The sequence below is a fragment of the Sus scrofa genome, chromosome 1 (genome assembly GCF_054392235.1).
Source record: "Sus scrofa isolate SSC_HxYL_T2T_F1_AM1 chromosome 1, Sscrofa_HxYL_maternal_Yorkshire_Landrace_v2.0, whole genome shotgun sequence".
In the NCBI taxonomy this organism is placed as follows: domain Eukaryota; kingdom Metazoa; phylum Chordata; class Mammalia; order Artiodactyla; family Suidae; genus Sus; species Sus scrofa.
In genome coordinates, this window is record NC_139383.1 from 33,969,415 (window position 1) to 33,994,756 (window position 25,342).

A 25,342-nucleotide genomic window follows, 5' to 3' on the forward strand; every position below is an offset into this window, starting at 1 on the left:
CGCGTTTGCAACCTACACCACAGCTCATGGCAACGCCAGATCCTTAACCTACTGAGTGAGGCCAGCGATCAAACCTGCAACCTCATGGTTCCTAGTCAGGTTTGTTTCTGCTGCACCATGATGGGAACTCCTATTATACTGGTTTTTGATTAATTAATATCTGATTGGCTCTTAGACTATAAATGGTGGATAACACATATGGTAATTGTCATCTTTGTCATCATCGATCATCATAGTTGTCACTTCTACTACAGAGCTTATGTGCTAAGTAACATTCAAAGCCTTTTGCCTAGTATTTGAATACACAGGAAAACTCTATGAGTAGGTATTATTATTACCTTCATTTTATAAATGAGGAAATTAAGACCCTTGCACTAAGGTTAAATAAATTGAGAGGCTCACACAGCCCATAAGGGATGAAGTCAGGATTTGAATCTAGGCAGTCTTCCCACCATACTAAAGTAGAGGGCATTGTCCTATATAGTGGATAGGATATTAAACTGGGGAACACACTACAAATAGTAGAGAAATGAGTATGCTTCAGTTGCCTCACTTATAGCATTGGAGTAATAATAGCTTTTTTTTTTTTTTTTTTTTTTTGGCCATATTTGCAGTATGTGGTATTTCCCAGGCCAGGGACAGAATTCATGCCATAGTTGCATTCTGCAGCACAACTGCAGCAACACCAGATCCCTAACTTGCTCTACCACAAGGAAACTTCCATAACAGTTATTTCTTATTTGCCTCATGGAGCTGTTGAAAAGAGGAATAATTCGTTGCCTAAATTCAAAAGTTATAAGTTCCCTGAAGGAAAATATAAAAATTCAGAGCCCAACAATTTATACTAGCTGTGCATGGTTGATGCACCTATGTATTTATTTTTTACTTCATGTAGGGATATTTCAGAAAATAGATCTGTATTAAGGATTCTCAAAGAACAAAAATAGCTATAATAGCCAACTGGTCCAAGAAGACAGTATAAAGACAATACCCTAAACTTTTATCCTAAATAAAAATGAAATCAAGCTATCATTTATAAATGCTTCTAAATTATTTATGTGGAGTGACATTACTAACAAAAATCTGTGTGAAGGTTGCATAAGAAAGAAAAATGCACTTAATTCTCACTTCAGAATGTATAAGATAACAACCTCCTCTAAAATTATCTACTGACTTATATAAAGCCATCAGATTGGTGAAAAAATGCTTCACTGAAGACAAATAATGATTACTTCAAGAATTCAAGGATGGTTAATATTTGTTGCTCATCTAAACTGATAATATCCTTCATCATACTATTTAAGGTAAAAAAGTACATATGACTATATCTTAACTGTACCTTCACCTTTACTCCACTCTTCATAAACAAACATATGGTAAACTTCCATATGCTGCCTGATTGAAAGAAGATACCTTTAAGAAGTCAGGAATAAAAAGTTTTCTTAACACGATAAAGAATATTTACCTTAAACTAACCACTATACTTTGTGGTGATAGACCTGAGGCATGCATATTAAAATCAGGAATAATTTACAATAGCCAAGACATGGAAACAACCCAAATGTCCACTGACAGATGAATGGATTAAGAAGATGTGGTACATATATGCAATGGAATACTACTCAGCCACGAAAAGGACAAAATAATGCCATTTGCAGCAACATGGATGCAACTAGAGATTGTCATATTAAGTGAAGTCATAAAAAGAAATACAAATACCATATAATATCACTTATATGTGGACTCTAATATACAGCACAAATAATCTATCTATAGAACAGAAACAGATGTATAGACATAGAGAACAGACTTGTGGTTACCAAGGGGTGGAGGAGGGGGAGGGAGTGGGATGGACTAGGAATTTGGGGTTAGTAGATGCAAACTATTATGTTTAGAATGGATAAGCAATGAGATATTGCTGTATAGCACAAGGAACTATATTCACTCACTTGTGCTAGAACATGACAGAAGATAATACGAGAAAAAGAATTACACATATGTATAACTGGTCACTTACTATATAGCAGAAATTGACAGGACACTGTAAATCAACTATAAATAAAAATTTCAAAATAGGTAGCTGACTCTCCTTCTATTTAACATTTTTTGGGGAGACAATTAATGAAAAATTATGAAATTATTATACTAGATATAGCTCTAGCAAGGAAAATACAATTACTTGCAAATAATATTACTGTGAACATAAAAATAACTTAATCAACTAAGAAGCTTCTAGAAGTAAAAAAAAAAAGTGGTTGAATATCAAATACATGTAAAATATCTACTTTGTCAATATGTACCAGTAATGACCTGGCAATAACTTTAATATAAGAAATGAACAGCCCATATAGATAATATTAAAAGCTGTGAGACATAAAATGTTTGAATAGAGAAGAGTATCATATTCCTGGGTCAAGGAAGGATAATTGAATGGTATAAAGATAGTAATTGTTTACAAATAGGTTTAATGCGATTCCAATCAAAATTCTAGTAGTATTTTGGGGGAAAGAGATTTAAGTAGTGAATCAAAATCTCATTTGGAAGAATATGTAAGTGCAGCAAGTTAGGAAAATTAGAAAAAGAAGAGTAGTAAAGGGTCTTACTCAACCAGATATTATAACTTACTATAAAATAAAGGTAATCAGAACTAAGCGTAGATGAATCAGAATAAGAAGTAAAAAGTAAGTAGAAAAGAATAGATGAACCTTTCAACATATCTTAACATAAATAAAACAAATGTGTATATATTCAGATACCCTATGTGTCCAGGAGAGAAAAGTAATATTAAAAAACAAAATTTTGCTTAACATATTTGAGGAAAAATTATCTCCCACATTATAATAAATTCTGAAAAGGTTAAAAGATAAATCTAAAATTTAATCATAGCAACAATGGGAAATACTGGGAGATCTCAACATAGATACTGAAAGTTATGTGCCTGGGCCAGATCCCCAGGAGTATGAGTGCAGTTAGAGAAGGAAACTGCTCTAAGGATTGACTCCTAGGAACACCAGTGCATAGATTTCAGGTAATGAAGAGCAAACAGCAAAGACTAAGAAGCAGCAGGCATCGAGTTTGAAAATCCCCAGAATACCATATCCAAAAAAACTCAACAGAAAGTTTTGAGAGGAAGGGGTGACTCAGAGTTGCAAATGCTCTGATAAAGCCAGTAAGATGAAGACTGAGTACTGAACACTGGTGGCTGGTGTATGTACAGGGGTGGAAGGAAAGCCTGATTTTAGTGTCCAAAGGAAAACAGCAGGGGAGAAATTGTAGACAGACTCTAAACTCTTCTCTCCATGAAAGCAGAGGAATGGAGTGGCAGAAGTCAAGATAGGAAGTGGAATCCAGAGAGTTTGCTTTTATTATTTATTTGTTTGTTTTGCTTTTTAAGATAGAAGAAGAACCAGAAAGTGAGATTCAGGAGGAAAGGGAGAACAGGCAGGGGCGGAATGATGTCCTTGAGTGAGACAGAGGACTAGGATCCAGCACACACATGAAGACTTGGTTTTTTCTAGAAATAAAAACAGTTCGTCCAAATTAATGGAAGAATCAGGTAACCGGGCACAGATGCAGGAAGGTAGGTGCTTATCTAAGATGCTGTTGATATTTACATGCTATTTCTTGACATGAACAGTGGTTTTTCCAGTTATAATTTTTAAATTACCTTAAAAATGTATAATGTGGTAAATGTGTCTTTCCCTATGTGCTTTATTTCACACACACACACAAACACACACACACACACACACACACTCTTAAGTTCCTTGTAGTTTAGCTGGCCTCTGCACTTAGCATATCAATATGTGTAAAGAGAAATAGGCCTTGTTCAGGAAAGGCCCATGTGAATACCTGGCATATGGAGGTTTCAGGGTCACACAGGCTGCTGTGTCCATGACACTGACACGGAACACAGGTGCCCAGGGTTGGTCCAGGGGTCAGGCCACCCGGCTTAGAACGCAGTCGATAAAATCCTGGCATGCATGCCTGAAAGAAAACGAAGCCAATTAGGGCAGCTGACTCAGAAATTTTTCTTTAGCAACACCTGGGTAGCAAAACAAAGTTATTTTTTTCCCTCCATCAGCAGTACAGGCAACACCACTTACAAACAACAAGTGTCATTTTGATTCCTAACGTGTATTTTTGCCTGGCCCATAGAGTATACAGACAGCATCTGTGTCATCAGACTTTAGCAGAGGAAAACTGTCATTTGCAAATACCACTCTGCCTGAACAAACTTCAAGTAGTCTTCTTTTTCTTGAGAAAGAGTTTGTTTTTAAATAAAATTGTCATATGGACTAAAAAGAGAATACTAACGTCCTTGACAACCTAAAATCTTCTACTGAGCTTGACGGGTAACTAGCAAATGTCCAATGAGAATCAGGAAAAAATTTAAATAAATAAAAAACTGTCATGGTTGCATTATTTATATCAGTATAATTTAAAGATGATAAAAGTAAAAAATTCAAAATAATAAAAGCTCTACATGTCTTGGGAATATTAGGCCACCAATAAAATATACCTTTCCTTGATCCAGTTTTTTCATTTTGCAATAAAAATCTGAGAGCAAACAGGAAACTGCTAGCAAAGCTGACATATGCAAAATCAAGACTTCCATCTTCATTCGGGTTTATTATGTAAATGTATCAAGAAACATCTCTGGCTGTTTGGAAGAAAGCCCACAGCTCTGAAGAGAATGAGAAAGTCTGTGTTCTGGGCTCAGATTTCTTAGTATGCAATGCTGCTGCATTCATCAGTCATTGTTTGATTTATGAGTAAGAGGTAGGAGTTAGTTTTTCAGATTCCACTGAAGATTATAAAGGGATGTTAGCTATGTAGAATTTTTTTCACAGCCTATCTTTCTCCCATTGATGAGAAAAGTGACTTCTGAATAAGCAGGGAAAAAAATATTGGATTAAGATCTTCTTAATGCCTTTGCAGCCTTTTGGTACTGGAACAGGTCACCCAGAGTGGCGTATGGAAAGCGGTTCCTTAGAAAGAGAAAATGATCAATAGCGAGCACTCTCCATGTTTGTTTGGATTTGGATAATGTGAGAGTACTTCAATTAAGCACTTAAGAGTCTCTGCTTTTATCTCAGCTTATAAGCAATTCTAATGAGAGTTAATAATGTCCTGACTTTGAGTGAGCTGATAAAACTGGGAATGGTATTCAAAATATTTTGAGTCCTATTTGTCTTATGGTAGACCTAAACATATACTTTAATAAGTATTCATATTATTTCAAATCAAGGTTCATTTTGCCATTCTTGCCAAGTAAGATCTAGAAATCATGGCTGAGGAATTCATTTAAGCATAACTGAAGAAACAATCCAAGGTGTATTTTCAAATATTCTACAGTGTGACTTCTTCCAATTCCTGAGCAGGCTGACTGTGGACTGTAACTGGATTTTCTTTGCCTAAATTTCATCCTTGGATACCTATATAATTATTGTTATTTTACTGTTATATTTGCCTGATGTGTGCGTGTGTGTGTTGTGTGTTTGTAAAAATCACACAAATTGAGAATTCCTAGCTCTACTTGTTATGATAAACAAAAGTTTAAAACAGTCTTAGAAGACGAAGAATGTTACTTTGCATTGAGGAATCATGAAATTCAGCGTTATGGATGGAAGTTTGCAGGTGAGCGCCGCAGGTGAAGTTTCCTGTAATACACCCAATTTCTCTTATTATTAGGCTCTTCTCTGGAAAGAGCAGGGGAAAGTAGAAAAGCACCCCAGTGGGAGTACTAGACTGGGCTCTAAGTCAAGCTCGGTGTAGAAGCTTCTAGGCCTCTCTTTCTCTCTGAGTCTCAATCCTGGCTGCACAATTGTCTGAGGAGCTTTATGTGTTGATACCTGGATCTGCCTCTAGAGATTCTAATATAATTGGTAGAAAGCAGGACCAGTTTGTGTTCAAACTCCCAGGAGGGTCTAATCAGCAGCCAGGATTGTGAATCACAAGTGTGCTCCTCGTTCTCTGCTGGGAATGTGCATCTTTAAAGGGTGCACAGACTCTGGGACTGTGACACAAATGGACATGGAAGCCTTGATTTTACAAGTTAGTTTTGCCTGAGCGACACCTGGACAATCGCTTGGTGTCACTGAGATGTGGCTGCCTCATCTCACAAATGAGCAGATGTATTAACTTAGTTGATTTTTGAAGTTTCTACGGTTCTAACACTCCAGTTTTATTCTGTGTCCTCAAAGACTAAATTTCTAAGAGTTAGCAAAGAAAAAGGAGGCTATTCTGCAATACAAGAATTAGAAACTTAATACACACTTTGTAAAGCAATGAGACACATTTATTCCTCTTTACCCTCCTCCTTTCCTGGATCCTTTTTAGATGCATTCTTTCCCTTAAAATTTTTTTTTGAGGATGTTTTTCAAAATCAGTTATTTTTCTTAGTCAACTAGAGGAAAATTCATGAGAATGATTATGTTTGAGTTGGGAACAAAAGAGGAAAGATAATAGCTACTTTTAAAAGTTCCATCTGAAATCCCTTCTGGAACATAATAAAGAATTACAGAAAAGGAAATAAATAAAACACTGTCCTAATCTTATCCCCTTTTTTCTGACTCAAACTTTTCCAACGTTCTCGTCCGTTGTGCTGAAATTATTCATAGCTCAATTTTCTTCTAATCTCCTTCCATCTTGAGTTTGTTTTCATGATATGGGATCCCACCAAAATGTTAGAATCAAATTGCACAAAAGTGTGGGAAGGAGGAGAGATGGAACAAGAGACAAAGAAAATAAAGAGCCAGGTGTTGCAGGTGCAGTTACACAACATCTCCGCTACCCCCCTCAGAGTTTAACAATAAAAAAATAGATACTTTCGTTGTCAGGAAAAACACTATCTTGTATGTTTACAGGGCTTTATAAGCAGACAATCCTGGGTTTAATTCACTATTCCACCATTTACTACATACGACTTGTATAGGTTTTAAATATTGTGGGCTGAAGTTTCCTCACCTGGAACATAAGGATGTTATATAACTTACCAGTTGAATATTAATGCATCTAGGTGTTTTGAAACAGACATAGCTAGGTTCAAATTGCAGTTGTGTATTTTCTAGCTGTATGACATGGGAAGGTTTCCTAGCTTGCCTGGCTTTCATTTTTCTCATCTACAAAATGGGAATCAGAATACATTCAACGATATTGGTATAACTATATTAGGGAATGTACTTAGCGTTGTGCAGAATACAGCAAGCACTCAATAAATGGTGCAATTTTATGTGTGTTTTTTTTTTTTAAAGAGTTGTTAGGATTAACTAAGAAGATACGTATGCAGTGCTTGACATACAATAACTCAACATGGATGCCTCTAATACAGATAATTTTTTGGATATAATTATTGAGAATACAATAAAAACAAAGGCAACAGTGGTTGTTCTACATTACATTGGGAAACAAAACTACAAGGTAGTTCATTTACTCATGCCATATTCTTTAATATTAATGTATACAAAGAGTCTTGTCTTCCAGGTGCAACAGAAGTGGCAAGGAGCATCTTAGAAATGTGCATGTGTAAGGAAAAAAATGTCTATTCTCACTATTCTGTCTCTTGAGTTTTATGAGTTGATAAAAGGTATAAATCGAAGATTTAAAAAATATTTTGGGGGGAGGGAATGGGATAGACTGGGAGTTTGAGGTTAATAGATGCAAACTATTATGTTTAGAGTGGATAAGCAATCAGGTCCTGCTGTGTAGCACAGGGAACTGTATCTAGTCACTAGTGATGGAACATGATGGAAGATAACGTGAGAAAAAGTGCATATATATATATATGACTGGGTCACTTTGCTGTACAGTATAAATTGATAGAACACTATAAATAAACTATTATGGAAAAAATAAAAAATCATAAAAAAATTTTTTTGGCAGCCAATTGACAGCTTATGAGTGGTGATCCAGTACACACTAGCCATTCATCTGGGAGCCAGAAGCCCTATTAAAACATAATAGAAAGGAGAAGAGGATTAAATGAGTGAAATATGAACAAGAGATTATCTGTGAATTTTTTTTTTTTCCCCCTTTCATTCCTGTGGCACATGGGAGTTCCTGAGCTAGGGCTCTAATTGGAGCTGTAGCTGCAAACCTATGGCACAGCCACAGCAATGCCAGATCTAAGCCACATCTGTGATTTACGCCGCTGCTTGCGGCAATGCCATGTCCTTAGACCACTGAGCAAGGCCAGGGATTGAACCCACAATCCTTGTTGGGTTAACCTGCTGAGCCACAACGGGAAGTCCTACCTGTGAATTTCTTTTCTTTTGGTCATGCCTGTGGCATGTGCAAGTTCCTGGGCCAGGGATCAAACCTGAGCTACAGCAGTGGCAACACCAAATCCTTAACCACTAGGCTAACAGGGAATGCCCATCTGTGAATTTTTTATTTCCATGATCTTACTGCCGAGAACCATATATTCAGGGCTAGATAGTTTTCATTTCTGCATACAATCTACCCTGAATTTAGGCTGCAATTTAGGCAGCAATGTTAACTGAGACAATGGTGAGAAATAGCTTAGGTAAAGTGTGGTAAACTCAATGGCTCCCACACCAACAAATGTGTTGAGAAAATTGTGTTCTTTATTTGACTTCTAAAGCTAATCTGCTTCAAATCATAATTATACGTAGGCATTTCTAGAACTTACATTTTCAATGAACAGGGCTATAGAGTTTTAACACTACGGGTAATAGGTAAGGGTAAGTGTCTTCACAACTGGCTGTATTTACTGTAGTAACTAACAATTTTGTTTATTTGCAACCATATTTCTGGATAAAAAAGATGAAATGAGTAGCTTGTAAATGCAAATGTCTCTGAAATACCTTTCATTTGGTGAAAATATTGTAAAGGAATCACTTTGTGTATTCATGACCCAAAGCATATGTTACTAGAATGGGATGTATTATTTCAAACCTTCCTTAGTTCTTGCTTTGATGATTAGATTTTATGCCTGAGTAATTACACTGAGAATCAGGATGAATTATAAATAAGATGTATAATGGATTAGAGGCAATGGGTTGTGAAGGAAACCTCAGGTGCCTTATTATAAAAGATAGGTCTTTATCCCCATAATCTCTCCACTAAAATATTACTGTAATTATTGTCTATAAATAGGAGCTTAAATGAAATTCACAGGACATAGGTGAAGCCATCAAGGCAGATAATAGTTTATATGTATTCTAGTTTTTCTTGATTTCTTCATATAGCATTTGCTTTATGCTAATTTATATTTTTATATAATGATGGAAAATTACTAAAAAATTAATGAGAAAGCATGTTTTAGAATATATCATTTTAAAAGTCTACTGATCATAACATGAAGAGTTTTTTTTTTTCAGGATTATTATTTTCAAAAAAAATTTTTTTCCCACTGTACAGCATGGGGACCAAGTTACACATACATGTATACATACTTTTTCCTCCCTTTAGATATCTTGAAAAGAAAGTTACTTCAGCTATATTTTTCTGTATTTATTTAAGATATTCTTCACTTACGACCAAAAATATTAGCAGAGTATCAACGTATTTGAATGCAGTCTAACATGATCATAACATGGAGAGTTTTTAACATTTACAATCTGGAATGTAAGGTAGACTGCATTAAAACAAGTTGATACTCTGCTAATATTTTTGGTCATAAGTGAAGAATATCTTAAATAAATACAGAAAAATACAGCTGAAGTAACTTTCTTTTCAAGATATCTAAAGGTCAGTACTGACTTCCTTCTCAATATCTTCCATATTAAAATAATATTGCAGAATCAGAGAAGGTTAGAACTTCAAAACCCAACCTGCAATTTTATAGATTGAATAACTATGCAATAACTAAGGCCTATAGCAATTAAGGGATTGACCAAGGTAACACAGTGAGTGAGATGGCAGCGCAGGCAAACTATCCTTGATAAATAAAATTCCACCTCTTAGAAAAATCTCAAGTATTTTCTGTCTTTTATCTTTAAATCTTTCATGCTCATTGGAAAGGTAGAATAGTTTGTACATGCCTCTTTCACTGTCTCATTTTTCACATTTATACTGTGTGTGCACATGTGTATTTCATCGGGCTGTGCATACATGTACAACATATATATACTTACTGGTATAGGTGCTCATGTATATATGTGTATGTAGGAATTATTATTTAATAACGAGATGGATGATTTGATTATTTTTAGATTAAAATGGACACATTCAAATACATATTTGCTGTTCAGAGCAGTCACAAAGCTATAAAATTATTACAAGGATATTTCACAGATATTTTCAGTTATTCTTATGAAATTGTTTTTCTGAACTATGTGGAATTCATACAATGGTAACTAAGTTGACTGGCATTTCAATTTACAATGGAGCTTTTGTGTGAATGTTTTCATTTAAATTAATCATGATGATTCTACAGGTAAAAAAACCCCAAAGTCCAGCAACAAAGAGTAAACGCCCTGTTAAGTGATGGAACTAAGGAGAATGCACTAAAACCAAACTCCTCTTTCTTTTCATTATACCATGCCTTCTCTCAAGAGATTTATATTCATTATTTTTAAGTTGCACTTCACCTGCCTCATGAGCCATACTTAATGAAACTTCTCAAATCCTGTTTATAAAAGATGTACGAAATTACAGCCATTCCTCATTATCTGCCAGTTCCAGGAGTCTCTGCAGATGCTTAGATCCGAGAGTCGATGGCTGTTTCACACCTGTGGGTTCAGCATTAGTGGATTCAATCAACCACGGATGGGATTTCTGATCTACAGTTAGTTGGATATATGGATTGGAAAGCCACCGAGGGCCCACTGTATACTTACTGAAAAAAAAATCCACATGTAAGTGGACCCAGGCAGTTCAAACCCATGTTGTTCAAGGGTCACCTGTGTTTTCAATATAGCAACATATAACTACTTATTCCATTAATAATATTATTAACCCTATTAACTAACAATGACTACCCCTAGGCACTGTGGTAAGTTCATTTAGTCTTCTTCATATAATTCTTGGGCTATAGGTGGGAGAGATATTAAAAATATCTAACTGGTATGAGGGGGTCACCAACCAACCTAGGGGGAAAGAATCTGTGCTGTAGGGCTGGGGCACGTCAGGGAGGCCCCTCCCAGGCCAGCCTTTAGTTGTTGCACTGGGCGAGTGTGATGGCAGTGACTCAGGAGCTTGATTTCCCAGCTGAAGTGTAAGCAGATAAGAGCTGAACAAGGTCTCAGTCTTACTATATGATGAAATAGAGATTCAACCCCAGGCCAGTTTCTCAACAAGTCCACCTTCCCCTAGATCACACTCTTACTATTAAGACTTAATACTTGTAAAAATCAAACTGGTTCCACAAAGTAAAGATCTCAAAAATTTACCGGTTCTGAACATAGTCAAAGGAACATCCTAGAAAGTAAAACAAAAAAAAGGCAGTTTTAAAAATCTAATGACTGAATGAGAGTGGAATTGTTGAAACAAAATATGACCGAGAAGCCTGTGTTGAAGGGAAGAGTCTGACATTTAGTGCCTCGGTTTTGTCACATTCTATATAAAAGCAATCTTTCAAAACCCAGTATAATCCTATCTCATGATCACTACAGCTTCAATGTCTTAACTGTTCAGGAAAGGTGCCAAGAAAACAGATACAATAAACAAGCCTTAAGAAAATATTCTTATTTTCTGTTTCATATTTTTACAAATCTTTTATTTTTTATCCAATATTCCCCTCGAGCTGTGATTCTTACTTCTAGGGAACAATAACATCATCCTTTCCTTGCTGCGTCTCACACTGTGAGTGGAAGATCAAATAAAATAGATTGAGGTTATGTGTGAAAGTAAAACTGATTGCAGTAAAGGTAGTTCAAGAGTATTTCCATTGGGTGGGTGAAGTGACCTGAGCTGAAGCAGGTCAGTTGGAGCCAGCTTACCTCACAAGACAAGCCAGAATAGCCTGGAGGACAATCACATCTTTCTATCAAGTGCGCTGGAGGGGTCACCGCTGTGATGCGTCCTTGTTCAGCTACCTCCATTGAGATTTCAGAAATCCTGGAAACAGTGAGCAAATACCTTGATGGCAGTACCAGTAAAGTCAGCTCACCTAGCAAACACTCCATCCTGCAGGAAGGGTCTTCTCGGGGTTTTGTCAATAATCGCACACTTGTTCTATTGTCTTAAAGCTGTCAAATTCCAGGGCCTCTGTGTGTCACATCTTATTCCTACATCTTTGCTTCCTCAAAGGGTGAGACTACACATTAGCAAAATATTCACAGAAATCATAAAGCAGCTAGGAAATTAGATGCCTGATGTCCTGTTGAGAAGTTATTAACGAAGAGTTTCCCCCCCCCCACTTTTTAAAATGTGAGGGGCTTCAGGTAGACATGGCCAATTAATTAGACATTTACATTCTTTCAAACAGACAATCCAAGGTCACTCTCTGTTAGAACATCTCCTGTAGTTACTAGTGAAATTGCTTTTAATTTGCAACTGGCCCCGATTTTTTGCTCTTGAATCTGAACATCCTATCAAAGGACTTTAGAAAACCATTTAAGAAACAACAATTAAGCATAATCTAGTGATACTGATCTCTTTCTGATGATAAAGAACCTCTCAAATTAGTATATTATTAACTTTATTGAATAAATCCTTCAAGTAACTTAACCCACCCTTCCTATTGGTGAAAAGGTACTGATAATTAAAAAAAAAATTATTCACAGTGAAAATGTTGAAACCCTTTTCATTAATTTGAAATTATACATTAAAAATATATGCAGTCCATAAACTCAGACCATTTCATGACTGACTAACTGGTAACATGAAATGTTCTGCAAATAAGCTTTTAAATGAGACAATGAATAGTTTTGCTTCAATAAAATTCACCTCCAATAGCTTAAGGAGCTTGAATCATAAACTTCATAACAAGCATAGGTAGGTTTTACTGACACTGAATTACGAATGCACATTCTGATTTGGCTCACATTGTATTCTGCAGTCTGAAGACCACACTTTATGAAACACATGTTTAGTTAAAATTCGGATTTAATGTTCCCCTCCTTATAGGATGCACAGCAGTTGTGATCTCTAAACAAACAACCCCTGCTTAAAATAAAGACTCTGGGTTCACTGCTGGTGTAGGAAGGTGACTTGGTGTTTGTTGACAAGTTGTCTGTATTGGCTTCTCAAGGTATTTTTTTAACCTGAGCAGTTACTAGCATTACCTTCCCTTCTCACAACATCCACACAACAACACTAGTGAGTATTTAAAAACTAAGGGAAACTTGAATGGTGTCAGCAACAAATATTTATGCAACACATCATTTTTTTCCCTCAGGGAATTAGAGAGGAGCTGTTTTGCCTGAATCAGGGATTTGGCCAAACTCAGGCCTCTACTTAAATGAGTCCTGAAAAACAAAGTCATTAAGTTCTTCCAAGAAATGTAAGAAAAGACAAAAGCAAAGAAAAAAGAGCATTTCAGGGTTGACCATACGTACAAAGTGAGAATCTCAAACCACATGCATAAGAAGCTCTGCTTCTGCCTAAAGATGCAGAGTTACGTCTTAACTACTTCAGAGGAAAGACTCAAACGTATTTTTGATCTTTGTTATAATTCCACTGTTCTACAAAATCAAGTGCTGACCCACTACTCTACTTGCTTTTATTGTTTCTAGACGTTCACTCTCGTTTTTATGGAGTCTAGAAAAAGCGAAGTATTTATTTACTCTAATGTTTCAGAAGATAAACTCCCAAGCCAAAGAATATCATTTAGTGAGGTATGTGAAATAAAGCAATGAGAGACTTATAGGGGAAAAAAAAAAGCGACCTTACAGTGAAGAAAGGTGGAATGGTGTGAGAGAGGCAAAGAAAGTATAATGAAAAATGCATGACAACATTGTTTCTTTCAGATTTGCTACCAGTGTTCTGTGTACCTACCAAACTTTTTTTTTTACTGAGGCATGGGAACAATTTGCAAAATAACATATCTGCACACTCGCAAAGTTACCTGCTGTCTTCTATGACATGCAAACCTGCTTTGGCTGGTCACCTGATTTACATTTGATATTCAAAAATAATTAACAATATATAGTTGACAACATATTTTGATACATGCTTTTAGAAAATCATTTTGCATAAAAGAATCTTCTGCTAGAAATGAGAACTATGAAAAAGAAATCAACGCAACACAGACTTGAAAGTGAATTTCAGTCCTTGATTTGGTCCCTACGTTTGGTACAATCAGAAGAGCAACATGGATCATCTGCAACAAAGAAAGGATTTTCTGCTACATGTTTAGTGCAAAGTAAACATTTGAAATACGGTATTTTTATATTCACTGGCTTATCAATAGAGGGTTCATAATTTTGTTTTATTTTCCTGGCCCAATTTACTATTTTGTTATATAAGACTATTTTTAAACTTTTTTTTTTGTTTTCATATTCTTATAAGACATAATGGAGAAAACCGATATGCTAGAGAAATTGAGACTGTGTATGAATTGAATTCAACTTTCAGCCTCCATGGTATGAAATTTAGCTACATCTGTGCAATTCTTCATTTTATCTAATTGGATGAGTTTTCCCTTATACTTGAGGCATCTGACCATGTGTACTCATGATGCTGAAGTATCCTGGTTTTTTCATTAATTTTCTCTTTACTCTATCATTTTTATGTATATCTTTTTTTTTTTGGTCTTTTTGTCTTTTTAGGGCTGCACCCATGGCATATGGAGGTTCCCAGGCTAGGGGTCCAACTGGAGGTGAAGCCACCGGCCTACGCCACAGCCATAGCAACGTGGGATCTGAGATGTGTCTGCGACCTACACCACAGTTCACTGCAACATCAGATCCTTAACCTACTGAGCAAGGCCAGTGATCGAACCCAGATCCTCATGGATTCTAGTCAGGTTAGCTAACTTCTAAGCCACAGCAGGAACACCTCATTTTTATATATATCTTCCTATTAATTCCTCCCCCCACCCCATGGTATACAAACATGCTTCTCTCAGATGAAACAATCATCCCTTGACTTTTGACACATCTCATTCCTCCCTTTCACAGTTTCATTCATGGAAAATAATAGCCTACACTCATAACAGTAGGTTCATTATGCCCCATTCATTCCTCAAAACATTGAGACTATTTCTGCTCCAGGACGTCACTAAAACTGGTATTGCAAATGTTACCAGTGTGATCCTAAGTGTCAGTGTGAGAGTCCCATTTCAGCTGGCCTCTCTGGGTCATATGCAAACACTGTACACTCTCTCTTGTAGTATTCTCATCATTTGGCTTCCTCGATCCCACATTCATTCTTACATTCATTCTTGCTCTTCTTCTGGGTACTTTCCCATTCAATGTGATTCCCAATCTTTTCACATCATCAAACACAGGGAGAAGGACAATAGAGTGTGACACACTGGGGTGAACAGATGAGAATCCATATGGTTGGAAGAGACAGGACCAACCTGGCCCTGTCTGGTTCCCCTGAGGGTTGAAGAAGGACACTTTCTTAGCAATCTTGTAACCTACCAATAGCACAACAGTGAATTCTCTGCTGTGGATTCTCATTGAAAACTCACCATGTCAAAGATCAATACAACATTTGTCTCCTTACTCTTGCTTCCGATTTTGTTTTCCTTTTTGTGGGGGAGGAGTAGTAAATTCCACCACGTGACCTGGATGCCATCCTTGACTTGTTTTGTCATCCTGCTCCCAAATCAAATTTTGAAATCCTTGTCTGTCTTACTGATCTTAACTACAGATTCTAGAATAAGAACTTAACTTGGAGGTTCTTAATTATAGTTTACCTGCTTTGTCTCATGATATTTCCATAGGTAGCTTTGATGAGAATATAATGGATATCATATAGGATATCCAAGAAATCTTCACGGGTCACAGTTCTACTGACTCGAGGATCATCACCATAATATTTCCATTCTTTCTATTAACAAGAAAAGAGATCACTTTGACAAAACTGAATGTAAAACCACTGGCATCCTGGCACCCAACAACTAACAACCTTACCTCTGTCATTTCAATTTCATGTCTTGTCAACTGGCCAATCAGAGGAGCAGCCATATGCCTAATGATAATTTTCGCATGAGTTGGAGTCCCGCCTCGAATGATAACTTGAGGATTATATGTAGAGAAACCTGTCTCTTCCCGAGCCTCAAAATAGATTGCATACTTGAGTTTGCCACCATAGGCCATCAGCTGACAAAATAAAGCAGGGAGTGGTGAGTTAGATAAATCGCCAAATAGCAGGATTCTAAAAACATATTTTAGGAGTTCCCATCATGGCTTGGTGGTTAATGAATCCGATTTGGAACCATGAGGTTGTGGGTTCGATCCCTGGCCTTGCTCAGTGGGTTAAGGATCTGGCGTTGCCATGAGCTGTGGTGTAGGTTGCAGACACGGCTCAGATTCCGTGTTGCTGTGGCTCTGGCGTAGGCCGGCGGCTACAGCTCTGATTAGACTCTGGGCCTGGGAATCTCCATATGCCGCAGAAGTGGCCCTAGAAAATGGCATAAAGACAAAAAAAAAAAAATTTATTTTGTTCTCATGTGACTTCAAAGTTCTCGTTCTCACCTTCTTTCCTTCAAATTGTTCTGGAAGTTTCCAATAAAAAGGTTCCAAATGGAGGTCTTGTCTCACCAGCTCCATGTGTGCAATAATCTCTGGATGTTGAAAAGCGATGCCTTTGGTAGTTGTATGCTGCAGTGCCTCATCCACCAGGGGCAGAATGGTCTGCTCAGGCTGCAGAGTCACCTGCGTGGGATCAACACACAGCAGATGGCTGAGCTGAAGTCTGTGGGGGCCTCCTTTAAAACCGAGTTACGGACTGTATGTCTATCTGCAGCCCCATCCCCTTCTGATGACGTGTTCTTACGAGAAGCAGAACTCGTGCACAATGAAGAGGGAGAAGAGGGGATAAACCTCTCCGACTTGTTGGCACAGGGAAATCCACATTTGTGAAAACTGGTCTTTCACACTAAAAGTAGAGCTTAAAAGTAGGGACAGTTAAAAGAAAATTAAGGTATAAAGGAAGACATTTCCATGCTAAAAAAGATTCTCTAAGGCTGGTTGGAGTAAATGTGCAAGTTCTGGTTTTCATTTTCATTGCATGGAAACAGATCTGCCTTTCCTCTCTGCTGCCCCCATCTTCCAAAAGGCATCTTCTTCCCATCCCAAAACATAATGTTTCTTTTATAGGGTTTTCCTTTTTCACTTGGCCTCTATTTCCTTATCCACAATAAATGAACGATTTTTAAGGAAGACGAGAAAAGGGATTTATTCCAACTGTCTAATGGCACATGGTCCCTTTACAAGTACCCAGTGTGCACAGGGCAAAAGGTTACTTACGTGTCTTGCCGTTTCCCCCTGCCCCTTGGTGTCGGGCTAAAAGATGTCAGCGGGAATGAACATTATACAATTACATGGCTCAGCAGTTTCTTACTCACCCACGTACGGATCAGTCCTTTTGCTTCAGAGCACTGAGTAGTAACACCGAAGCAATAGCAGCTGCTGCAGCCAAGTGGATTCTTGGCGTCAAGTCCAAATTTGCCAGGCCGGCACCTGTCACAGTGGACACCTTCCACATTCACCTGAAGAAAGATGAGAGCTCCTCAGAGTCCACGTGGTGAAGTTAGGAGAGAAATAAATTCAGGAATGAATAACGGGAGTGCACTTTTTAAAAATAAGTAAACAAAAAATAGAACAATGCTGAATATTAGACTCACATCTTACATGGCATATGTAGTTAATCTCGTTGTTAGCGTGTCATGGGTTTTACAAATGCTTTATTTATAAATATGTACATTACTAAGGATATTGTATATTGTTTTTTAAATTTAAGCAGCACATTTCCCTACTATTCCACTGTGAGGAATACGAAAGAGCTATGAGAATTTCAAAAGTAAAAGGAAAACATTGGTTCCTAGACAGTGGTGTGATGCAAAGTTCTAAAAGACAGGCAGATTTATTTAAAAAATACAGATTTATCTAATTATTACTGAATACTGTATATACTCACATATAACATGTGTTAAGCATGATGTATAATCATACTTATAATATGCAGTAAAGTAGCATCATACTTTGTGTTTTGCCCAGGACTTTTGGTACCATTTTCCTAAATTCTCAAGACTGTTTTAACAACCACTCCCCAGATTTCATCCTCCTCTTTCCTTTGTCCTTCTCTGTACAAACTTTCTTTCTTTCTTTTTTTTTTTGTCTTTTTGCCTTTTCTAGGGCCGCTCCTGTGGCATATGGAGGTTCCCAGGCTAGGGGTTGAAATGGAGCTGTAGCCACTGGCCTACACCACAGCCACAGCAACTCGGGATCAGAGCCACGTCTGCAATCTACACCACAGTTCACGGCAACACTGGATCCTTAACCCACTGAGCAAGGCCAGGGATCGAACCCGCAATCTCATGGTTCCTAGTCGGAGTTATTAACCACTGAGCCACGACGGGCACTGCTGCACAAACTTTTTCTTGAAAAGATACTTCTGACACAGTCTTAACTGCATTTATTCTGGGGTTGATTTTCAGAAATATCTAAGGGGGAAAATGCTGCTTATCCTTTATATTGCCTGTTTTTCTACTTCATTTAACAATATTAATGAGGGCTGAAATTTGCATATAGTTACTGTTGTAATGTCAGTGTTTATACATGATGAAATTTTACTGAACTTCCACAGCAGTAAATATATTTTCAGTGGACAGTGATTGTGGATTAATTTGAGGAGAAATTTTTTTATAAGCCTTATTATTTAGCTGTGATTTTCTCTGATGATGCTTAAGAAAACTTTTTTTCCTCTCAGACTATTCTTGTTTCAGCAAAATGAATATGTAAAGACAAACTGAGCTTTATTGTAGAAACTGTATCATTTATACCAGCTAGAAAAAAAAACAACCAAAAAAACCCCACTAGGATTTGGTTGAAAGTAAGCTTTTAAAAAGTAGTGATATTTGTATGCCAGATCAAACCTCTGTGTCTGACGATGAAGTGTTGTTTGTCTGTCTGTTTGGCCTCATGATGCAGAAATAAATAACTGAAGTTGAAACTGAGCAACAGAAACAGGAGTGGGGTTTTTCCTTACTGAACTTCCGCAGCACGTACCTTACAAGTACACTGCCCAGTCTGATCGATGCAGGAGCATTTTTTAGTCTCTAAATCACAGCTTGAGTCATCAGTCCCTGGCAGGAAGCAGTCACAGGGACTACAGTGAGGGTAGTTCCAGTGACCTCGATTGCACTCTGTACATTTTGCACCAGAGAATTTTGGACGACAGTTGCATTGGCCTGTGTTTACATTGCATTGGAAATCCAAAGAGCCTATCGAGCTGCAGTTACAAGCCTATGGAAGAGATAAAAACAGCAACGATTAACATCATTTCATGGGAAATATCTTTAAATTTTAATTCTACTGCTTCTACGCTTCCCTTAAGCAGATATTAATCATGAGTCTGTTACACGCTTTGTACTGTTCTAGTGTAGTCGCTTGGGAAACATCAGTGAACATAATGTTAAAATTGCTTCCTGCATTTACCAAAATATATGAGTGTCCAGAAACCATAAAGCTACTGAATAAGAAAGAAACTGTGTTTCCTCTGTCTTTGTGGCAAGGAGGAGTTAGGTATAGGTTTTCTTCAAACACTTCTTGTTTCAAAGACTGACATTGAGATAAAGCCATTTCATCTAATCATTTCATTTTTATAGCATTTATTGTATAGAGACATACTTTACAGTCTAATGAAGGGAGAGAAATAAATATGTTAATATAACACAAGAGAATAAGCATGATATAATAGAAGTGCAACTGCTCTGAGAACATATGAAAAGCACCAAACCGGATGTGGGAAAGCCAGAGAGAATTTAAATAAGTGATATCCAGGATGTTTTTTAGAATTTAGTTTTGCAGATAAGCCTGATTTGAGGTGCTTTGTTGCTAACTTTCTGTATCCTTCCTGGATACACATAGGATTTTATCTTTATATATATAATTTATAGGTTTGCTAGAATTTTTAAAAGTTTGAGTCTTTTAAAAAATGAATTTAGTTGATTTACAATGTTGTGATAATTTCTTCTGTACAAAAAAGTGATTCAGTTATACCTATATACACAGCCATTCTTTTTCAGATTCTTTTCCCAGATTATCACAGAACTATATTCCAACAATACTTTAAAAAGACAGAAAAAATTAATTTCAGTAGCAAGTTCTTTCAATTTGAGAACTTGTTTTTTAATTCAGTGCTGTTTTCGTCAAACTTGTTTCTGCTTGCTATTTCAGTTCTAATTTATCAGTTTTTTTCTTTTTTTTCTTTTTGGCCATGCAAAAGCCTCCAGGCCAAGGATCAAACTCATTCCAGAGCTGCAACTTGAGCCACAGCAGTGAAAATGCTGGATCCTTAACCTCTCGGCCACCAGGGAACTCCACTTTTTCCGTTTTCCTCTTCAGGATCACCTATAATTCTTAAAGTACCTCATTTTTGTCTGTCTGCCAAACATAATATACCACTGTCTTCTGTCATCATTTCCCCATTTGCGTCTCAACTTTGTTCTCCATTTTGCCCCTCCCATTCTACACAGTGAAAATTCTGCTGTATGTATATACCACCAACGCTTATTTTAATTACACTATTGCACTTTTAGCTTTTTAATAATTTCTTTCTATTTATTTATTTATTTATTTATTTATTTGTTGTCTTTTCTAGGGCCGCCTCCCATGGCATATGGAGGTTCCCAGGCTAGGGGTCGAATCAGAGCTGTAGCCGCCAGCCTACGCCAGAACCACAGCAATGCAGGATCTGAGCCACATCTGTGACCTACACCACAGCTCACGGCAACGCTGGATCCTTAACCCACTGAGCAAGGCCAGGGATCGAATCAGCAACCTCATGGTTCCTAGTCGGATTCATTAACCACTGTGCCATGACGGGAACTCCAGCTTTTTAATAATTTCTTTATTTCATCTCTGTGGCAGTCTTCAATTGCTGCTCATCCACATGTCTTTTTGTCTTTTATTCCTTAAGGCTTTCTGCTTCTGATTTACAGAGCTCACAGCTCCATGCAATTTAATTAGACTTCAAGAGGATTTCTAAAACGTTATTTAAGATCTGGGAATCAATCATTGGCAGAGAGCAGTTGTGCCAATGATTACTCTGCCGCCTCCGAGCTCTGCACTCACTCCTCCTTGCCCTGCTTTGTGATACTAGAGTCTGATGCTGTGGACATTTCTCCCTGGTCAGGTAGCAGAATGTTAGGCTTAGTCAACAAAGGGTCTTGGAAAGACCTAATAAGGCCATAGTGGTGGGAAGATACTTCTGTTTTGGGTTCCGGTTCTTCATTACTATCATTGTCATTATTATTTAACTATTTAGCTTGGGAGCCCAGAGCCCCCAAAGAATTCCATCTGTGCTCTCAGGCCACTCTCTCCTTTGGCAGCTTAGGTCTTAGGTCTGTTCTACCAGGGCAGGATGCTTTTAAGTAGGTCCAGCATGCCCATCTCCTCCAGCAAAGGTGGATAGCTTCTACAGACCAGCAAATTTGGGCAAGTTTTCTCTATACTTATTAGTACTATTGCTTTGTTTTACCTCCAGCAGGCTGTGCATTCCTATGGGAGCCACACTCTGTCTGAACCTCAGTCTTGCTGGGAGTAGGGAGCAGGGCCATGTCTTCTCTTAGTCCTTGGTTCCTTTACTGCCCAACCTGCCCTCCCACTGAAGTAGTAGCTACTTTTTTGTACCTAATACTTTAGGATTTTTTATATCTCTCCTTTATCCTTTTCAGTAACTAGCCACCTTTTACCAGTGAACAATTCTTAATATTCTACTTACCCTGTTTAAGTAACTAGTGTGGTTTCTATCTCCCAAGTGGGTACCACCTCTCGCTGTATCTGAGTTTGCCATCACAAAGGGTTTGCACTTAGTCTATGACCCGCCTCTTTTTGGTGCTGTTCCATTATACCTCTTAGTTCTACAGCGCCATGGCAGACTTGTATGCATAGCAACTTGCCCAATTCCCAGATTCAAGTCTGGCTGGATCTCACTTTGCATTTCTCACACTTTCATTGCTCAGCTTAATTCTTACATCCACCACTGCTAGGGATATTCCTGCTTCTGCTCCTGCCAACAGGAGCTTACTTATGGGACAACTCTTTCCAGGATATTATGTACAATCACCAGCTTCTCATCTCTTATGTCTCTCCTGTCCAAACGTTTGGTGAAATATTTTCCCAGTTGCTGACATTAAAATATCACCTGGCCTTCTTGTTGGTGTCTTTATGATTAAGTATTTTTCTATGCCTCATTGCTAACCAGTAAAAGGGCCTGAGGTAGGGGATGCTACTAAAAGTTATTTTAAACCCAAAAAGTGAAAATATAATTTTTATTTCACTACAAACATAGCCATAGTTTCCAAAGCATAAGACAAAGCACTGCCTTAATTTCAAGTAACCTTGTAGAATGAGAATTCAGAATAAGGATGATTGACTTATTCACTTAAATAATTTTTTTCTTGACTCTTTTAAACAAAATTGGCCATAATCATGAATAGAAAATGATGATATGTCATGGAAACTATAATCATGCAATAAATTTTAAAACCGTCTTATGAGATATTTAACTAAAATAAATGCCTTATTAACCTTACTAACTAAAATAATTGATTTTTTGGCTTTAACTAAAATATGAAATGTCTGCTACCCAATTTATTATATAAGACCAAAGCATTAATTCTTAAAGACTAGTCAACAGTACACATAGATATTGGGACCTTTCCAAATCAGGAAGTTTATTCAGGAAGTAACAGTAGAAGATAAACGAGACCATTAACCATGTGTTTAGATAGCGCTATAGCCAACATCAACCTTAAATCATAATTAGATGTAATGTTTATTTAGCAATAGAGGATTTATGCACTATTCCCCTGCTAATGAAAGATGGCAGGCTTTGTATTCTATTTCAATAAAAGCTCAAATGATGTGTGTGCTCACACCTTAGCACAGAGAAATTACCCATGACACAACGAAAGGAAAGCTATAAATCTCAAAATCACTGTTCATTTAGATTTTAGTCATATAAGTTTTTTAAATAGTAGAATACATGCTCATGAATATTTGAGGGAGCGATAAATTTTTTGTAATTGTTTATAATGATGACGTGCCTACCTATTTCAGAAATTTGGATTTTTAACTGTAGTTCAAATAATCAAAAATTTTAATCAACTTCAGTTAACAATGTTTATTCAATGATAAGTAAATGTAATGATATCAAACAAGGAAATATTAAAAAAAAACTTGGTCTATATTCTATCCTGATTTTTATCCTGAACATTAGGCATCAGCTTAGCTTCAATTTTAGGAGTTTTATTAGAGTTTGGCCACATTGTAGGATTCTGTAGATAACATGGAACACTTATAAGTTATGTATGACTTACTCATGAGTCTGAGAAATGGAGCAGATACTTATATATCAGGTTGAAATTGCACAAATGTCAGTAGAAACTTAGAGCACTGCTCATATTCATCAAAAATCTTTGGAACTCTTGAGGAATTTTTATTTTGTTCCCAAAACTGTAGCTTTATGGACCTTCAAACTTAATAGTACTGTTAAGAAAAATGAGTATCCTGTCTAGTTTTTATTTAATCATGTCTAATTGAAGTTATGTATCTGAACTTCCTTGAACAATCACTGATATTCTTATTTTCCTCTAGATCAGCGTATTTTAGACCAATGTATTCAGGTATTTTATCATATGTGTAAGAATAGTTATAGTCTATGTGTGATCTTTGCATAAAAAAAGTTTACATTCTACAGAGTACTACTGAGGCAGAATACTAACTCAGGTAGTCAGTGTAGGAGCATGGGCTTTGATGCATTCTTCGATATGGCCATTAACATGTGCGGCTTAAGTTCTCAGCATATAAGTCCTTTATCTCTTTGGTCAGGTGTATTCCCAGGTATTTGATTTTTTGGGGTGTAATTTTAAAAGGTATTGTGTTTTTGTATTTCTTTTCTAAAATTTCATTGTTAGTACACAGAAATGTGACTGATTTCTGAATGTTAATCTTATATCCTGCTACTTTGCTGAATTTGCTGATCAGTTCAAGTAGTTTTTGGCTTGAGTCCTTAGGGTTTTCTATATATAGTATCATGTCATCTGCATATAGTGACAGTTTCTAAACATTAATCAAGGAAAGCAATGAAGATGTAAAGAAATGGAAAGACATCCCATGCTCCTGGGTTGGAAAAATTAATATTTCAAAAATGGCCATACTATCCAAAGCAATCTACACATTCAATGCAATCCCTATCAATTTACCCATGGCATTTTTCACAGAACCAGAACAAACGATCCAAAAATTCACATGGAAACACAAAAGACCCAGAATTGGCAAAGCAATTCTGATGAACAAAAACCAAGCAGGAGGCATAACTCTCCCACACTTCGGGCACTATTACAAAGCTGGAGAAATCAAGACAGTGTGGTACTGGTACCAAAACAGACACACAGAACAATGAAGCAGAACAGACCCAGAAAAAACCCAGAGACCTATGGTCAATTAATCTTTGACAAAGTAGGCAAGAACATAAAACGGAAAAAAGATGGTCTTTTCAGCAGTATTGCTGGGAAACCTGGACAGCTGCATGCAAATCAATGAAACTAGCACATACTCTCACACCATGCACCAGAATAAACTCAAAATGACTTAAAGACTTAAATATAAAAGACACCATTGAACTCCTAGAAGAGAACATAGGCAAAACATTCTCTGATATCAGCCTTATAAATGTTTTCTCAGGTCAGTCTCCCAAAGCAACAGAAATAAAAGCAAAAACAAACCAATGGGACCTAATCAAACTGAAAAGCTTTTGCACAGAAAAGGAAACTAAAAAGAAAATAAAAAGACAACTTACAGAATGGGAGAAAATAGTTTCAAATGATGCAACTGACAAGAGCTTAATCTCTAAAATATACAAACCACTTATACAACTCAACAGCAAAAAAGCCAACAACCCAATTGAAAAATGGGAAAAAGACCTGAGTAGACATTTCTCCAAGGAAGATATACAGATGGCCAACGAGCACTTGAAACAATGCTGAACATCCCTGATTATCAGAGAAATGCAAATCAAAACTACCATGAGATACCAGCTCACACCAGTCAGAATGGCCATCATTAATAAGTCCACAAAGAACAAACAATGGAGGGGGTGTGAAGAAAAGGGAACCCTCCTTCACTGTTGGTGTCAATGTAAGTTGGTACAACCACTATGGAGAACAGTATGGAGGTACCTTAGAAAACTATACATAGAACTACCATCTGATCTAGCAATCCCACTCTTGGGCATATATCCAGACAGAACTCTC

At 37.0% G+C, this 25,342-nt stretch overlaps 1 protein-coding gene across 3 annotated transcripts in view; it reads right to left on the reverse strand.

The window, feature by feature from the left end:
* The window catches only part of LAMA2 (laminin subunit alpha 2), a 592,018-nt gene that overhangs the window by 164,681 nt on the left and 401,995 nt on the right, over window positions 1-25,342 (reverse strand). For all 3 annotated transcript variants that reach the window (XR_014803693.1, XM_084956512.1, XM_084956505.1), the window contains exons 23-29: window positions 19,092-19,328; window positions 17,429-17,572; window positions 16,557-16,736; window positions 15,993-16,181; window positions 15,776-15,909; window positions 11,907-12,024; window positions 3,853-3,987 (exon numbers count right to left, since the gene is read on the reverse strand). Coding sequence is in view for 2 of the 3 variants with exons in the window: in XM_084956512.1 (XP_084812638.1) it covers window positions 3,853-3,987; window positions 11,907-12,024; window positions 15,776-15,909; window positions 15,993-16,181; window positions 16,557-16,736; window positions 17,429-17,572; window positions 19,092-19,328 (1,137 nt within the window). In the remaining variant the exon portion in view is untranslated. The remainder of the gene's footprint in view (window positions 1-3,852; window positions 3,988-11,906; window positions 12,025-15,775; window positions 15,910-15,992; window positions 16,182-16,556; window positions 16,737-17,428; window positions 17,573-19,091; window positions 19,329-25,342) is intronic.